The sequence below is a fragment of the Cryptomeria japonica genome, chromosome 4 (genome assembly GCF_030272615.1).
Source record: "Cryptomeria japonica chromosome 4, Sugi_1.0, whole genome shotgun sequence".
NCBI lineage: Eukaryota > Viridiplantae > Streptophyta > Pinopsida > Cupressales > Cupressaceae > Cryptomeria > Cryptomeria japonica.
This window is the reverse complement of record NC_081408.1, coordinates 473,510,908-473,524,526: the sequence shown is the minus strand read 5'-3', so window position 1 is coordinate 473,524,526 and position 13,619 is coordinate 473,510,908. Positions and strand designations below refer to the sequence as shown.

The 13,619-nt window shown below is 38.1% G+C and overlaps 1 protein-coding gene across 1 annotated transcript in view; it reads left to right on the top strand.

Annotated features, from left to right (window-relative positions):
* The window catches only part of LOC131066767 (vacuole membrane protein KMS1), a 35,586-nt gene extending 22,307 nt beyond the window's left edge, over positions 1 to 13,279 (top strand). The window contains exons 7-8 of the mRNA XM_058001608.2: positions 3,990 to 4,169; positions 12,684 to 13,279. Of these exons, the coding sequence (XP_057857591.1) occupies positions 3,990 to 4,169; positions 12,684 to 12,902 (399 nt within the window). The 3' untranslated portion in view covers positions 12,903 to 13,279. The remainder of the gene's footprint in view (positions 1 to 3,989; positions 4,170 to 12,683) is intronic.
* The last annotated feature ends 340 nt before the right edge of the window (positions 13,280 to 13,619 follow it).

Here is a 13,619-nt window from a genome sequence, read left to right as displayed (position 1 = left end):
ACAGTTATGCAATATTTCACTTAAAATTTAAAATTTAAAATACAACTCACCTTACTTCACAAAGCAGATCTTTAGCATGCAATCTATAGAGTCAAGAGTAAAAGATGCTAAGGTCTTGTATTACAGGAAACATTGCCAGATTTCTCTTAGTAAATTCTCCCAGTTTTCTGTAATTTAAGTGCTATGTTAGACTTCTTTTAATATTGCAACTTTAATTGCCTGGTTTGGATTTGATTTTGATTTTGGCAAAAGACAAAATTTGAAAATTGTTACTGGTAAAACAACATGCTATAAAATCATTGATTAAATTTAAAGATACAAGTGCATATTTTAAACATTATCAGAGAAGATAATCTTTTTTTTTTGGATTGGTAGTAGGTTTAAATTGTATTAGATATCGGGTTTTAAGCCAAGCCCGAACCAGGTGGGGCTACAACCAGGGAGCCACCTCCCCCAAAAAACACATCACCAGGGTACTAGACCCATGAACAGGTCAACAGTCACTTACGGACTTTCATACCTTCCCTTTCTCGAGAGCGAAGAAGCATAGTAAAGGTTCCTTCTTCTTTTGCTCTCTTTTCTTTCTTTCTCTTCATTTCTGCCCATCCTTCATTCTTCCTATCTGATTTCACTTCCTCTGCTTTAAAATCTTCTGCAATTGAACTCCCCCTTGCATTTGAGCTCGGTAATTGTGCTTGGGATGACTCTTTCTCCATCACCTCACCACACCCAGCCATCAAGTTAAGGTTAGCCCTTGCATCCAAATTACTGTTACCTTATCAGTGCTACTAACAGCATTAACACTTTCAGTAGCCACTGTCGCTAAATCTCCCATTATCTCAACAGAAGCCTTCTCATTTGTGTCTTTAACATTTTGACCACCATGTTCAACCACATAATGTTGCTTCGAGACCTACTTCCACCACGTGCCCTGTCTGTTCGATTTCTTCTTGTCACAACTAGCAGCAGAATGTCCTGTTTGGAAACACTTATGACGTCTGAAAGCGATACCTTCATAATCAACAAGTTGCAACCAACACCCATCTCCAAATTTTAGAATTACATTGGCTGGAAAACCTCTTTTTAAATCCATTTCAACCAAGATACGAGCATATCTGGTATGTAAAAACCCTTAGGAGCTTTCATCCGTCCACAAAAACTTACCCAAAGAATCTCCAATAGCCTTTAAACAAAAATCAAACCAGAATTGCAAAGGAAGGTTTGGGTGTCTTACACATGTTGGGATTTTATCAAAAGATTCCGTTGAAGGGTTGAAGGCCAGATACCACGGTTTCAAAAGCAACATATACTTATCCTCCCAACACAATTGAAACAACCACAAAAAAACCCCATTCACCAGGATAAATCTCGACATCCCCGTCTAAAATGGGGCTCCAAAACTCTGAGATCCACTTGTGCAGTTCGTCCAGACTTGGCCAGAAATCCTTAAATCTGCCAATCAAACCATTCTCAGAGAAATATTTTTCATTTTCTCTTACTTTTCTTACAATCTCTGTGCCTTGGCAAACAATCGGCCTTTCTACTATTGGTATGCTTTAGGAAAAACCCATACATGCCCCACTTTTCCTGAGCGCTTCTCCTCACACCAGCTCTTCTCATCCGCCTTGTTTTGCACAGACTGCTCCACTTACCACGACACTCCATCCCTGACTGCATTGAGGTAATGCCCTTTTGTGAAGTTCTCATTCGTGCCGTGTATAGCCTGTGGATGCCTCAACCATTCTGCATGCTGCCCCCTCTATCCACAGTCGAAGCTATTACAACATCCCTCTCCCAAGTCGGGTGGGATAAGAGGAGCGGAGTCAGCACCATTCCTCCCAAACTCATCCCACACCACCGCCTTATCGCTACTTAAAGCCTGAGAAACGTGTTCAGAATGCCCAAAGGAACAAAGGCTACCTTTGGCAGAAGCACCTGGGGCGCAAGGAAGCCGCTGCGGGTCACCCCCACGTAAGCCCTCAGAAGAAATCCTAGCCCCCAGAGAAAAACACAGTGCCATTGATCAACATAAGACAATATTAATATAAATGTCTACATTGAAAAAATTATGGAAGTTGGATTTATAAAGTAAAATCGTTTGTTTCTCTAAATAAGCTTTTGGATATTATAATATATAAATGTCACCTGATTGATGATAAATATCTTTGCTCCATGGGGACACGTCCTTGACCTTCAAACCCCTGTTCCTGTTCCCAATATGGCGTTTTCGGTATGGCGGGATGGTATGGGATGGCCCCTAGCCATCCATAAAAAATTTGAAAATCTTTGAAACGTTTCCAGAATGTGTTGCAGAAATAGGAAGTGCTGTGGGGAAGTTTGGCCCTCCCCAAGACAGCTGGGAACATCTGAGATGTCCCTCAACTGTCCCAGTGACTGTCAGACGGCCCAGACAGCAAAGCAACTTTTGAAAAACACATTCATTCATAAATTAAAAAAAGTTTGTTAAATATATCATGACAGCATTATACCAGCAGTATAACATGACAACATTATAACAACAGCAATGAATACATCATGACAGCAGTGACAGCAACAAATATATCATGATATAAGCTAGGTAACTGTATTAATTAGCAATAATGTGGATTTTTGATTCATTGTTCAAAAAGGTTTCAAACTTCAAAATTCTATATATTGTATCAGAGTCAGTTGCAAAAGAGATTAAAAGATCATTGGCCATGGTCTGGTTCAGTGTGGTATTTGTGAGAAGTGCAGACAAAAGTATTTGATTTTGAAGGTGGTTGGCATGCAGGCTTCTGCAGACGTTACCCAACATCGTTTTAAGAGTATCAAAATATATTGCTGCCCATCAACTTGTAGAAACGCGACTCTGTCTCTCTCTATTTACACACACACACACTGCCATCCCACAGTCCCCATCTTGGAAACGCTGTGGAACATAGATAAATGGTATAAGGAGTAAAAGAATCACTGTTACTATAAACAAGTAAAATAACAAGCATATCTGCTCATGGACAATATTGAACGATCAATATTCGCTTAAATACATGTACTAGGTATAAAGACTACACAAAGATTAAAATCATAGATTTAAACAATAAATTGATAAATTATAAAGATTAAAATTTGGAAACATGTAATCTGCCCTGAGATAGAGCTATTAGATATTAAACTAAAGCCTATGCACAATTTTTTTGAATTGATAACTATTCACTGATTGCGGAAAGATTTACCTTTTTTCTGAAAGGAAGCGCAATTTAACAGTCACATTTTACAAATATTTAGAATTATTGGCAAATTTATGCATCTTTGATATTCATTTCTGTGCAAATTGCTCAGATGCCTAGTAAGCTTTTTACCTGCATATAGTTTCCACATATATTGCAATCATAATGGTAGAAACTAAAAGCTCAATTTTTATGTCTGCATTCATTAAGGATGTTTAGTTTCTTCCACATGGAAGTCTACCTGATCGCCATTCACTTAAACCTGAGTTTGTAACTTGTATGTTTTGTATATATTTTCAAAGCATCGTTATTTTTTTCTAAACATTGTACAAATTATTGAGTATGTTTTTTATGTTTGGTTCAAGCATTTTATTATGCCCAGTTTGCCTTCTGTTTTACTAATTCTTTTGTAATATCATTATTGATTTATATAAATTATGAACCTTTAGTTAAGTTTTTGAAATGAATCAATTCTTCTAGGTTATAATGAGAGATATCATTCTTCAGATTCTGACCTGTCCATTTCCTTTTTTGCAATAGTAAGACAAATAGGGTTATTACACATGTAATATTTTGCTGGATTAGTAAGACAAATAGGGTCAGTACAACCATTCCAGATAATGGTAGGTAGGATTTCATATGAAATGAATGATACTGTTTGCTGGATTAGTTTTAATTAAACTTGAAAGTGCAAATAATGGAAATTGGCATGTCGTTTTTCTGTCAATTGCCTTTTCAAACAATTTTCTGAAATGCTATTTTTGCTTGTGGCTTTGACAGACTGCTTTTATCATCTTGGTTTGCAACAATCAACTGGTTGAGTGGGTGGAAAATGAGTTTATATGGATACTAGAGCATATACCAGCGCTATCTCACATTCTACCCCATCTCATGGAGAAATTGCACACTGCAAGAGAGAAATTTTACCGTCCAGAGATTATACCACCAAACAAAGCAAAGGTTTTTACTTTTTGCCAGCCATGGAAAACTTAAGAAATACTATTTCTTTTATCTTACTTTTATCTTTGATTGTTCTAATGATTGAGATTTATTATCTTTTTTTTGGTAAATTCAATAATGCCTCCAATTAAGAGGTAAATGTGTAAGGCATATTGAGGATAGAAAAAATTGGCTTATAATAAATCTATAGCAGATATAATTATGTCTTTCACACTACAATCATTGGCCAAGGGGCCCCTCCGAGACAATAAAACTAATAGCTGAATTGGAGAGTTAACCATACTGGGTATAAGCGTTAGCAAATTTTCAGTCAGAGAATTATAATCGGGCTTAAACAAAATACTCAGCCACATACTATACAAGATTGTTAAAGATAGCAGAGGTAGTTCAACTAACAAAAATAAAATCCACTGTCAGTTATCATTTAGGATCAACCATGAAGTATAAAATGAAGCTATTGTACTTCATCGAGATATTCATGGCAGACTCTAGATGGACGATAAATTTTCTGAACTTAACCTGCCACAGGCCAAGAGACCTTCAGTGAGACAAAATTTGTAGTGAAAAATCATTTAGATTCCCAGCAAGAAGTGCCATCTAACAATTGGATTCATTGAAGCATTAGTATGTTGAAATAGAAAGCTAAAAACTAAATTGCTCCCCCATTCATCAACCATACAGATTAAAAAGTGGCACATAATTTTAGGGTTTAAGCTAGAAACCAACTCTAGAATTTATCAGGAACTCTAGAAGATTAACCAAAATGTGTAAAATGAAGCTACCATACTGATTTTGACACTTATGTGAACACTAACACTAAGGATAACAATCTTGAATTGCTGATTAAGAACCTTAGATCTTGAATTGCTGAAAAGAGTAGTTACTATCATCAAGTCAGAAAGATCTGGCACCAAGCAGATGATATTTTATAAATTTGAGTCTAGATTTAGTGGTTATGGGGTCTGCCACCCATGTCTAAGTTGACAGGGTTTTCAGGATGGTTGCCTTGAGTAGGACTGTTTGCTTATCTTTGAGTACTGACATCTTGCAAGTTCTGCCACTGCTAAGTTCAGTCATTACGAGTCTTGTTCCTGAGATTTATTTGATCCCCTTTGATAATTTCCCAGCAGAGTTACCATGCTTCAAGGTGACCTTTTTCCTTGGTTTCTATGGCTGACATCTTGCATGTTGCAGCAGATTGAGGCTGGAAAAAACAAGTTTCTTGGTTTCCATTCTCAAGCTCAAAGGAAGGTGTCCTCAGTCGGTTTGCTCCTGAGGATGCTGCTCTCAAGGTTCACAGATTCAGATCCTATATAAGAACTCAGCCTCTTTTCTGTTAGTTAAAACTTGTCCAAATTTCCTTTAGGCATACTGGAGTGGTTTCATACAAGGAGATTGCATGGGAGAAAGAAGAAATTTATAGAATATGCAGAGGGTTATGCAAGAGAAAGTGATTACAAGGTTTTGTGGAGCCCTTGGAGTTGAAGTGCTCGAGGTTGAGCCCACAAGTTGATGTTTGCTTTTAATGTTCTCAGACCCAACAACATACCAGCTCAAATAAGAGAAAAGTTCACAATTACTTGCAATGCTGAAAACTTAGTGCTCCATGAGATAAAGGCAAGAACCATTCTCTATATGAACTTCAATTTTTTTGGGGGACTTTCAGAGGTTTCAGTTCTTTTGTTTGGGATTTTTATGCAGTTTTGGACATTCATTTTATCCTTAGCTCCTTTGACTTTGCTAATGGGCTAGTATTTTGACTTAGCTCCTCTGAGGATTTTGGATTGCAACAAAAAATCACCATCAAGCCAAGACTCATTAGAAGGCAATCTATACATGCAGGCATGTAGCTCATCTTGATTTGTTCATACTTCCATGTGAATCTGCCCTGCTTTGATTTCAGCCTGCACAATTTCAGGTTTCTTATTATATGCTTGAGGGCTGGAAGAGTGAGATTTGAACATCATTTCCTTGGGTGGAGAAGAGTAACTCTCCTTTCTGTGAATTCATCTTGAAGTCTTTAATGATCTTTCCAGTAGTCTTTACTTTTGAGTCTTGATAGTATTGTTTAGGCATATACATTGGGCAAATAAAATGAACGTGTAAACTGAAGGTAACAACTTTGAGGTTGAACTAGTTATTCTTTAGTAGAAGAAAGGTCAAATGATTTTGTCTATTTTCCAAAGAATGCCAGAGCACAAATGATCTTTTGATCTGACAGCCTGGTACTCTAATATTATACTAAATTTTGTTGGAGTGATCAGCTCCACTGCCAGGACCTGCAACCTGCAAAGTTAACCTTCATGGAGAGAAAGATAATTCACCAGAAAAAATGATGATATTGAGATGATTTACAATGTACATATGAGCCTGCTTATAAAGCCGAAGGCTAGGATGCAAGCACCAATAAGGTGCAAGGGTAGGTAAAACTATTTGACAACTATCAACACAAATATTTATGCAGGTAAACAATAAAATATTAATAAAATTTACCTATACTCTTAATAATTAGCCTAGGTTAAACTTAAGCTTATGAGTAAATATAAATTACTTCAACACCCTATAAGTGCAACTTAGGGAGAATATTATTATGCAATATGGGTCCCGGTTACAAAACCATTTTAGGTACCCATGTACAAATGCAAATGCAATGCAATGGAATGAATCTTTCACAAAGCGGAGAAAAGGAGAAAACCACATGGGAGAAAACTCCTCTTTAAAAGAGAGAAAAGAAACAAGATGCATGGATGGAGGACTCGATCATACCCCCCAAGGACTACATACATCATGTATATACAAGCAAGAATCCCCCCATAGGAAGGAAGAAGAGAGACATAATATCCCTCCACATAATGAAGAAACTCCAATGCCGATGAAGTATGCCTGGAAACAAAAGATGACCCAATGCCTACAAGCGACACATCTTCCTTTAGGAAGAAATATGTCCATCGAATGATGAAGCCATGCCATGTCCAACTAGAAAATGGAGGAAGAAGGTCTCCAAATAGAAGTCTCTGAAATGTGAGGAGTCTCCAAGCACGAATAAGCCACCACATCATACTCATGATCAAACTCAACCATGGAATCTGACAAAGCAAGTGAAGGAGAAAACTCATCAATATCTATCTCCAAAGACAATGGAGATGTATCAACAGTTGTGCCCAAACTATCATCAAAGAGGAGAGAAATCCCCTCAGAAATGTCTCCAAATTTTCAAGATGAGACTCCACAAACAAGTCTGAAATACCTGCCAAATACTCATCCCACATATAAAGATCTGGAACACTATGATAAACCTGCTGAATTGTAGCAATCTCCAAATTGGAAGAAGCAGGTGTAGGAGGAGGAGGAAGCTCAACACTAGTCTCATGAACACCAAGGTTCAAATGATCAAACTTCTCCTCACAAACATGATTTACCCTTGGTGGAAGGGTATGAACATCATCCAAAGGAACATCATCATCAGGGACAAAATGAGAGAAGGAATGCAATCTAGATGCATGATCAACCACTCATGTAGCAATGATCTCTCTAGTATCCACATCTCTAATGTTTACATGATCAGGAGTGAACTCCACTATCTTACCTCGTGTACCATGGGTAATTTGACAAACTTAAAGGAGATTAGTGGTCAAGGAAGGTAGACAAAGAGCATCATTCAATGATCCCTCACCATTATCAACAGATCCTTTTCCACACACCTTCATGTATGTATTGTTACCCATCAAAATGTGAGGTGAACTGCAAGGCTCAAAAGTAGAAAACATATCCATAGAAGATGCCATATGATGTGATGCACCGGGATCAAGAAGCCATCTACCATTCTCAAGAATAGTGGAAGCCAAGAGTGCATTACCTTTCCCAAATTATGTAGTTCCTAACTTTGTAGATGAAGACGGAGTAGCTGCCAATTGCAAAGTTGAAGAAGAAGATGGAGACACTGATGAGGGCAGCTGGATATTGTGCTTTCGAAGAAGGTGAGAGAGCTCATCAATCTTCTTAGTATAAAACTTATGCTCATCATGTCCTTGCTTTTTGCAATATGCACATTTGATCTTTTCTTTTTGGATGATTCCTCTTGAGAAGAGGACTTGGACTCAAGAGTAGGCTGTGAAGGAGGATCCTTAGCTCTTTCATTAGACTTAGAATCCTTATGTTGTTTCTTGTCCTTGCCACTTGAAGCCTTTGGATGTGGGTACTTTGCAAGAAGTGCTTGAAACTTTGGAGGTATCAATGTGCTCATCTATGCCAACTTTGCTTGTTCACTTGTGAGCTGTGTTGCAAAACCATCAAGAGAAGGCATTTTGTGTGCACTACCTAGAGCATCCATAGTAGCATAAAATGTAGAAACAAATACTGAATGATCAGGACCAAGCTTAGAGAGAATAGATAGGTTCAACTGCTCATCATCTTTTGTAACCCCACATTCAAACAACTGCTTTCAAAGACAATTGAGCTTGGTGAAGAAGTCTTGGATACAATCAAAGTGTCTTGGATCAAGGCTCATTAGTTCATTCTCCAAATGAAACTTCCTCATCTTATTTGGCTTACCAAAGTGACTCTCAAAGGTGGTCCGAATCTCATTGGATGTGTACAAGTGCAACATGATATTGAAGGTTAGGAGAAATGGACAAACCAAGAGTGTACCAAGAGCTTCATTTTTTCTGTCGACCCATAATCTCCCTTCTACAGCACCTAGTGTTGGTTCAGGATCAATGCCAAATGTGATTCTATACAATTTCAATGTTGGCAAGAATAACTCCATTTGTGATTTTCGCTCATGATAATTATGCTAGAAGTACAACCTTGGACCAATCCATGATCAAACAAGAGAAAGCAACAAATATTCTTAACAATATAGCCAATCAACTCCTTATGTGCACAAGAAATGGATCAAAACTAACATGCAACTTCAACAGAGGAAATGGAGTAGCAAACTGAAAAATATTGGAAAACTTCCTTTCTGATGATATATGGTTTGCCAAAAACGGACTCCATATGCAGAAGTTGTACAAGTTTGAAAAAAAGGCCTAGAAAAGGCACTTCGAGGCAAAAAAATCAGCACCACGAGCTCAACATGTGACCACGATCAACAATAGGACAAAAATAGAAAGATTGGGAGGTGGGTGGCCTGCGCCACAGCGAACCCCCATAGTCTATCTTGAATACCAAATCTCCACAAGAAAATCAACTCACAAGAGGAGAAATGGCACTGATGCATATAAACTGCAAGAAATTAAGAATCGCAGGAAATGTGGGATAATACTCCCAAAGTAAATGCCCAATAACGTGCATAGGGGCCGACCAAACCATTTTTCCATGGGAAATACCAAACCCTTTCAAAGACTATTCACTGATCAGAGAACACAGCTTATCGCTGCAATAAAAGGGCTCACAGACTGAATCTCTGTGCTAGTCAATTGGAATGAATCATGGAGTAGTGGATGTCAAACTCTCGAATCCGATGGAGCACAGGTGAATCTGACTAGATCCCAACAGGCTCAGGCCCCGCAATGTGAAGGCAAAACTGCCTGTAAGGAATTCGAGTCACACTGCACAAATTCCAGCCGATGAGAAAATAGGGGCTGAGAATAAATTGAGCCTGCAGCTTGAGAGTACCGCCACCAAAAAACACAGGCAAATATGAACCGCTAGTCAACAAGCAGCCCGATACAATGGCCCTCTGATTTAGCAATGACCAATGCGCAGGGGTAGCAAAGAGCCTCCAGGCAACACACAGATCTGCAACCTTACCAGAAAAAAATATGGATCAAACCTCTAAATGTGAAGGAAGAACTGTCAGTGTCTATGCAGGCCTCAATACAAGTGCTGGGAACTCTTATCTTAGTTGCCAATACTGTTATGGATTGAATTTGGCCAATATAATGTCTCCAATATTGAAATGCAGCAAAGATTTGGATTAGAAAATACTGGCTCCTAAACTGAAATTTGGCGAAATCAAACAGCTCTGGCAATGAATAAAAACACTGATCAACCTACAGATCGTGCCTTACAATAAATGATACAGAGCCAAATCAGACATAAATCCTGTCCACCATACACGGCTGGCACAGATGAAATATAAGCTCTCTGCCAAGAATCGAGGCACCAGTGATAACAACAAATGCACAGCTGATACAATAAACCCAAGATGGAGCCTCAATTAATATGGCCCAATAAATCACAGAGAACAAAACCATTTTTGCCATATGATAATGGCAAATAATCGTTAAACAAATCCTCTCTGTAGAATTCATTCTGACCTCAAATCTGACTGATGAATGCCTCTCAAATGTGGAAGGAGTAGTTGGAAGGAAACTCTGATACTATTGTTGGAGTGATCAGCTCCACTGCCAGGACCTGCAACCTACAAAGATAACCTTTATGGAGAGAAAGATAATTCACTAGAAGAAATGATGATATTGAGATGATTTACAATGTACATATGAGCCTGCTTATAAAGCCAGAGGCTAGGATGCAAGGGTAGGTAAAACTACCTGACAATTATCAGCACAAATATTTATGCAGGTTAACATTAAAACATTGATAAAGTTTACCTAAACTCCTCATAATTAGCCTAGGTTAAACTTAAGCTTACGAGTAAATATAATTTACTCCAACACTTTCAGTGTCTTGTATTTGATTATTCCCAGCTGAGTTTGTTCAAAGGTCAATCAATTTGTCCATGTTTCCAAAGCTTTTTTAGATACCAAGTGGCTTTCTGATCTTCAGCCTGTCACTACGCTGATATTATACTTTCTTTGTAGCATCCTGCATTCAATTTCTTAACAATTTAGTTTGCTCAACAAATATTAAACCTGGTTTGCAACCCTGGATTTTATGCAAAGCAGTCTTTGCTTATGTTGAGAATCCAACCCTGAATATTCCATGACAAAATTATCATTCTCAGGAGCTCTAAAAATATTTTTCAAGGTTGTCATCTATCAGTACCCAGAATTAACTAGTTCTGGAGTGGAGTCCTTAAATCAAACCCCAAACATAGGTGTTTGGCAAGGTACCCCACTTTTGAGGTCTTCAGAGGTTGCTTTTGCTGCTATACACAAACATGTAGCCTTCAAATTGAACCTTCTTTGCGTCCGATCCCCTCTTTCCAGCTGAGCAAATAACTTTGTTTTTTTGCTTGCTCATAGGTCCATTTTCTGATCATTTTCCTTTTCTTCTCATGATATTTTGTGTTCCAGCTTGGCATTTGCCTTGATTCCATGCATTGAATCTCTTGAGATCGATTTTGATCCATCACCTTGTCTTTTCATCAAAGGCTTGTCCTCCAACTGGTCTATCAGCATTGCCGCATCAATGAAAGCTCCTTGAGACTGATTTGAAGCTATCACATGGCACACTCCTAGTGAATATACAATATTTTCCTTTACAGATCCCTTGGAATATCTACGTTCTCAAGTAGTGTTTCTGGGCCTCAATTATAAAAGCTGGAGTCGTTAAGGTTCCTTTTTTATTAGAAGTTTGGGAAAGTGCCAGTTGAGACTGTTTGGCTAGGGATTTTTGCTAATTCCATTCTCTTGATTTCATTCCCTTTTTGGTTAGGAAGTGAGCATAAGAATGATGATGCTTACAGTGTAGTCCAAATGTAATTTTCAACTGAAGGCTTAACCTTCTCCAGCTGAGGTTTCTTCATGTCCAGATTCACGTAGATCTGCATATAAGAAACCTGATTTTAACAGAGGGTGCAATTAGCTGTAACTATGCATTCCTCAGTATTTCTAAGCCTGTTCGGTTTACAGATCTTGTGAAATAACTACTCATTCCCAAATTGTTGTGGGAGAATATAAGTCTGAATCCAGATGGAAGCTTTGGAAGGAGTTGACACATAAAAGGGTAAACTGTATGTGTAAAACTTCATAAGAAGTCTGACACTTAAATATCAGAGGGCGCACTGAAAAATTAGGCCTTGGTCTTCTTTGCTCAGGAAAATGCATTAAAATAACTGCAGATAAGAAAATGGATGTCCACATCTCCCTCAATTTTGTAGTTCTTACGCTCCCAATGGTTTGAGGGTCCACTCAGCCAGTCTTATAAACTGGCATATCAGATCCTTGCCTTTACAGTCGTGTCTACTTCCAGATTTCCTTTGACAGTTTGAGAAGGTTTATTGTTGGAGATGTTCTGATGTTGACTAGACAAAATTTTCCTTTCCAAGGAGCTGCCTGTTTTCCTCTAAGCGAATAATAGAGCCTATGAGGTACCCGTCTTATATTCCTCGTAGAGCATTGCAGTACAACCTGTTCAGAAGGCCGCAGAGGCCATGCGTGGGATGGTACATTTTCCAGAAGTTGCCTCTGGATTAGCTCTGGGATACCATGAAAAACAAAACCTAAGTAACATGATTAACTCTTGTTGTTATGGAAATTGAGTGTATACTAATATGTGAAACAATATATTGTTGATCCTGGATTGTATTTCTAGTATGCTAGCGCTCTTTTGAAATTTTTGCTGTTTTCCTGGTCTTTCTCACATGTGCTAAGGAAACTTTTGCAGGGTAAAAGATGGAATTTCTCAGTTGCCCTCATCTGGAACACATTTGTATGGCTTATGCTTATTGGCTTCTTCAATCAAATAATTACAGCAACTGCCCAAAGTTATGTTAGGGAGAGGCAGAAAAAAGAGATTGGTTCCTTGACATCAGAGCAGGTTTCCGAAAGGCATCCAGAAAGATTGGATTCATCTAATGGAACAGAGGATCTAAAGTCTGAATGAAGAAATCGGTCTCCAGCTTTCCCTGCTAGCTCAAACAAAGGTAGGACCAATGTCTGGATTCTGGCAACACCTACAGAATAGAGTCTCGCCTTTGCAGCTACACAATTTCTTCTATTATGGATAACATCATCAGTCAGACAGGATCTCCATTTATTTGTATAAAATGAAATGTTGGTCATTGGCAATGGTATGTTATTTATGTACATTGAGTTGAATCTGCTCGATGTGCTCACTGTATTTATCTCAAGGCATTTCTCATGCACATTTTTTTGAAAGTGGGAAGGCCGTGACTTGCACTTTTTTAATTTTTAATTGCCTTGAATTCAAGGCTATTTTGAATCAATTGTCAAATACAAGATTTCTGTCATTCATATGCACTTGGATATGAGCTTTTGGTAGAAATTAATGATTTTGATAATCACTTGAATCTTGTTGAACTGCAAGTTTTATATATTTTACTGGGAATATTACCAAATTAAAACCGCTAACTTAAAGGGCTTATCAAGGAGGCTTTTAATAATACTTCATACACCACACATGGCATGATTTCTGCAGGGTAACTATTGCAAAAAGGTAATACGTTATTATAAATTTCTAAGTACTTAAATGCCGGAGATTTTATGGATTGTATCATGTTTGTTTGGCAGTCTGTAATTTGTTAGGTTGCCGTCTTTTCGACTAGCAGCATTTGGTGAGTCTCCTAATTGGCCAAAGGAA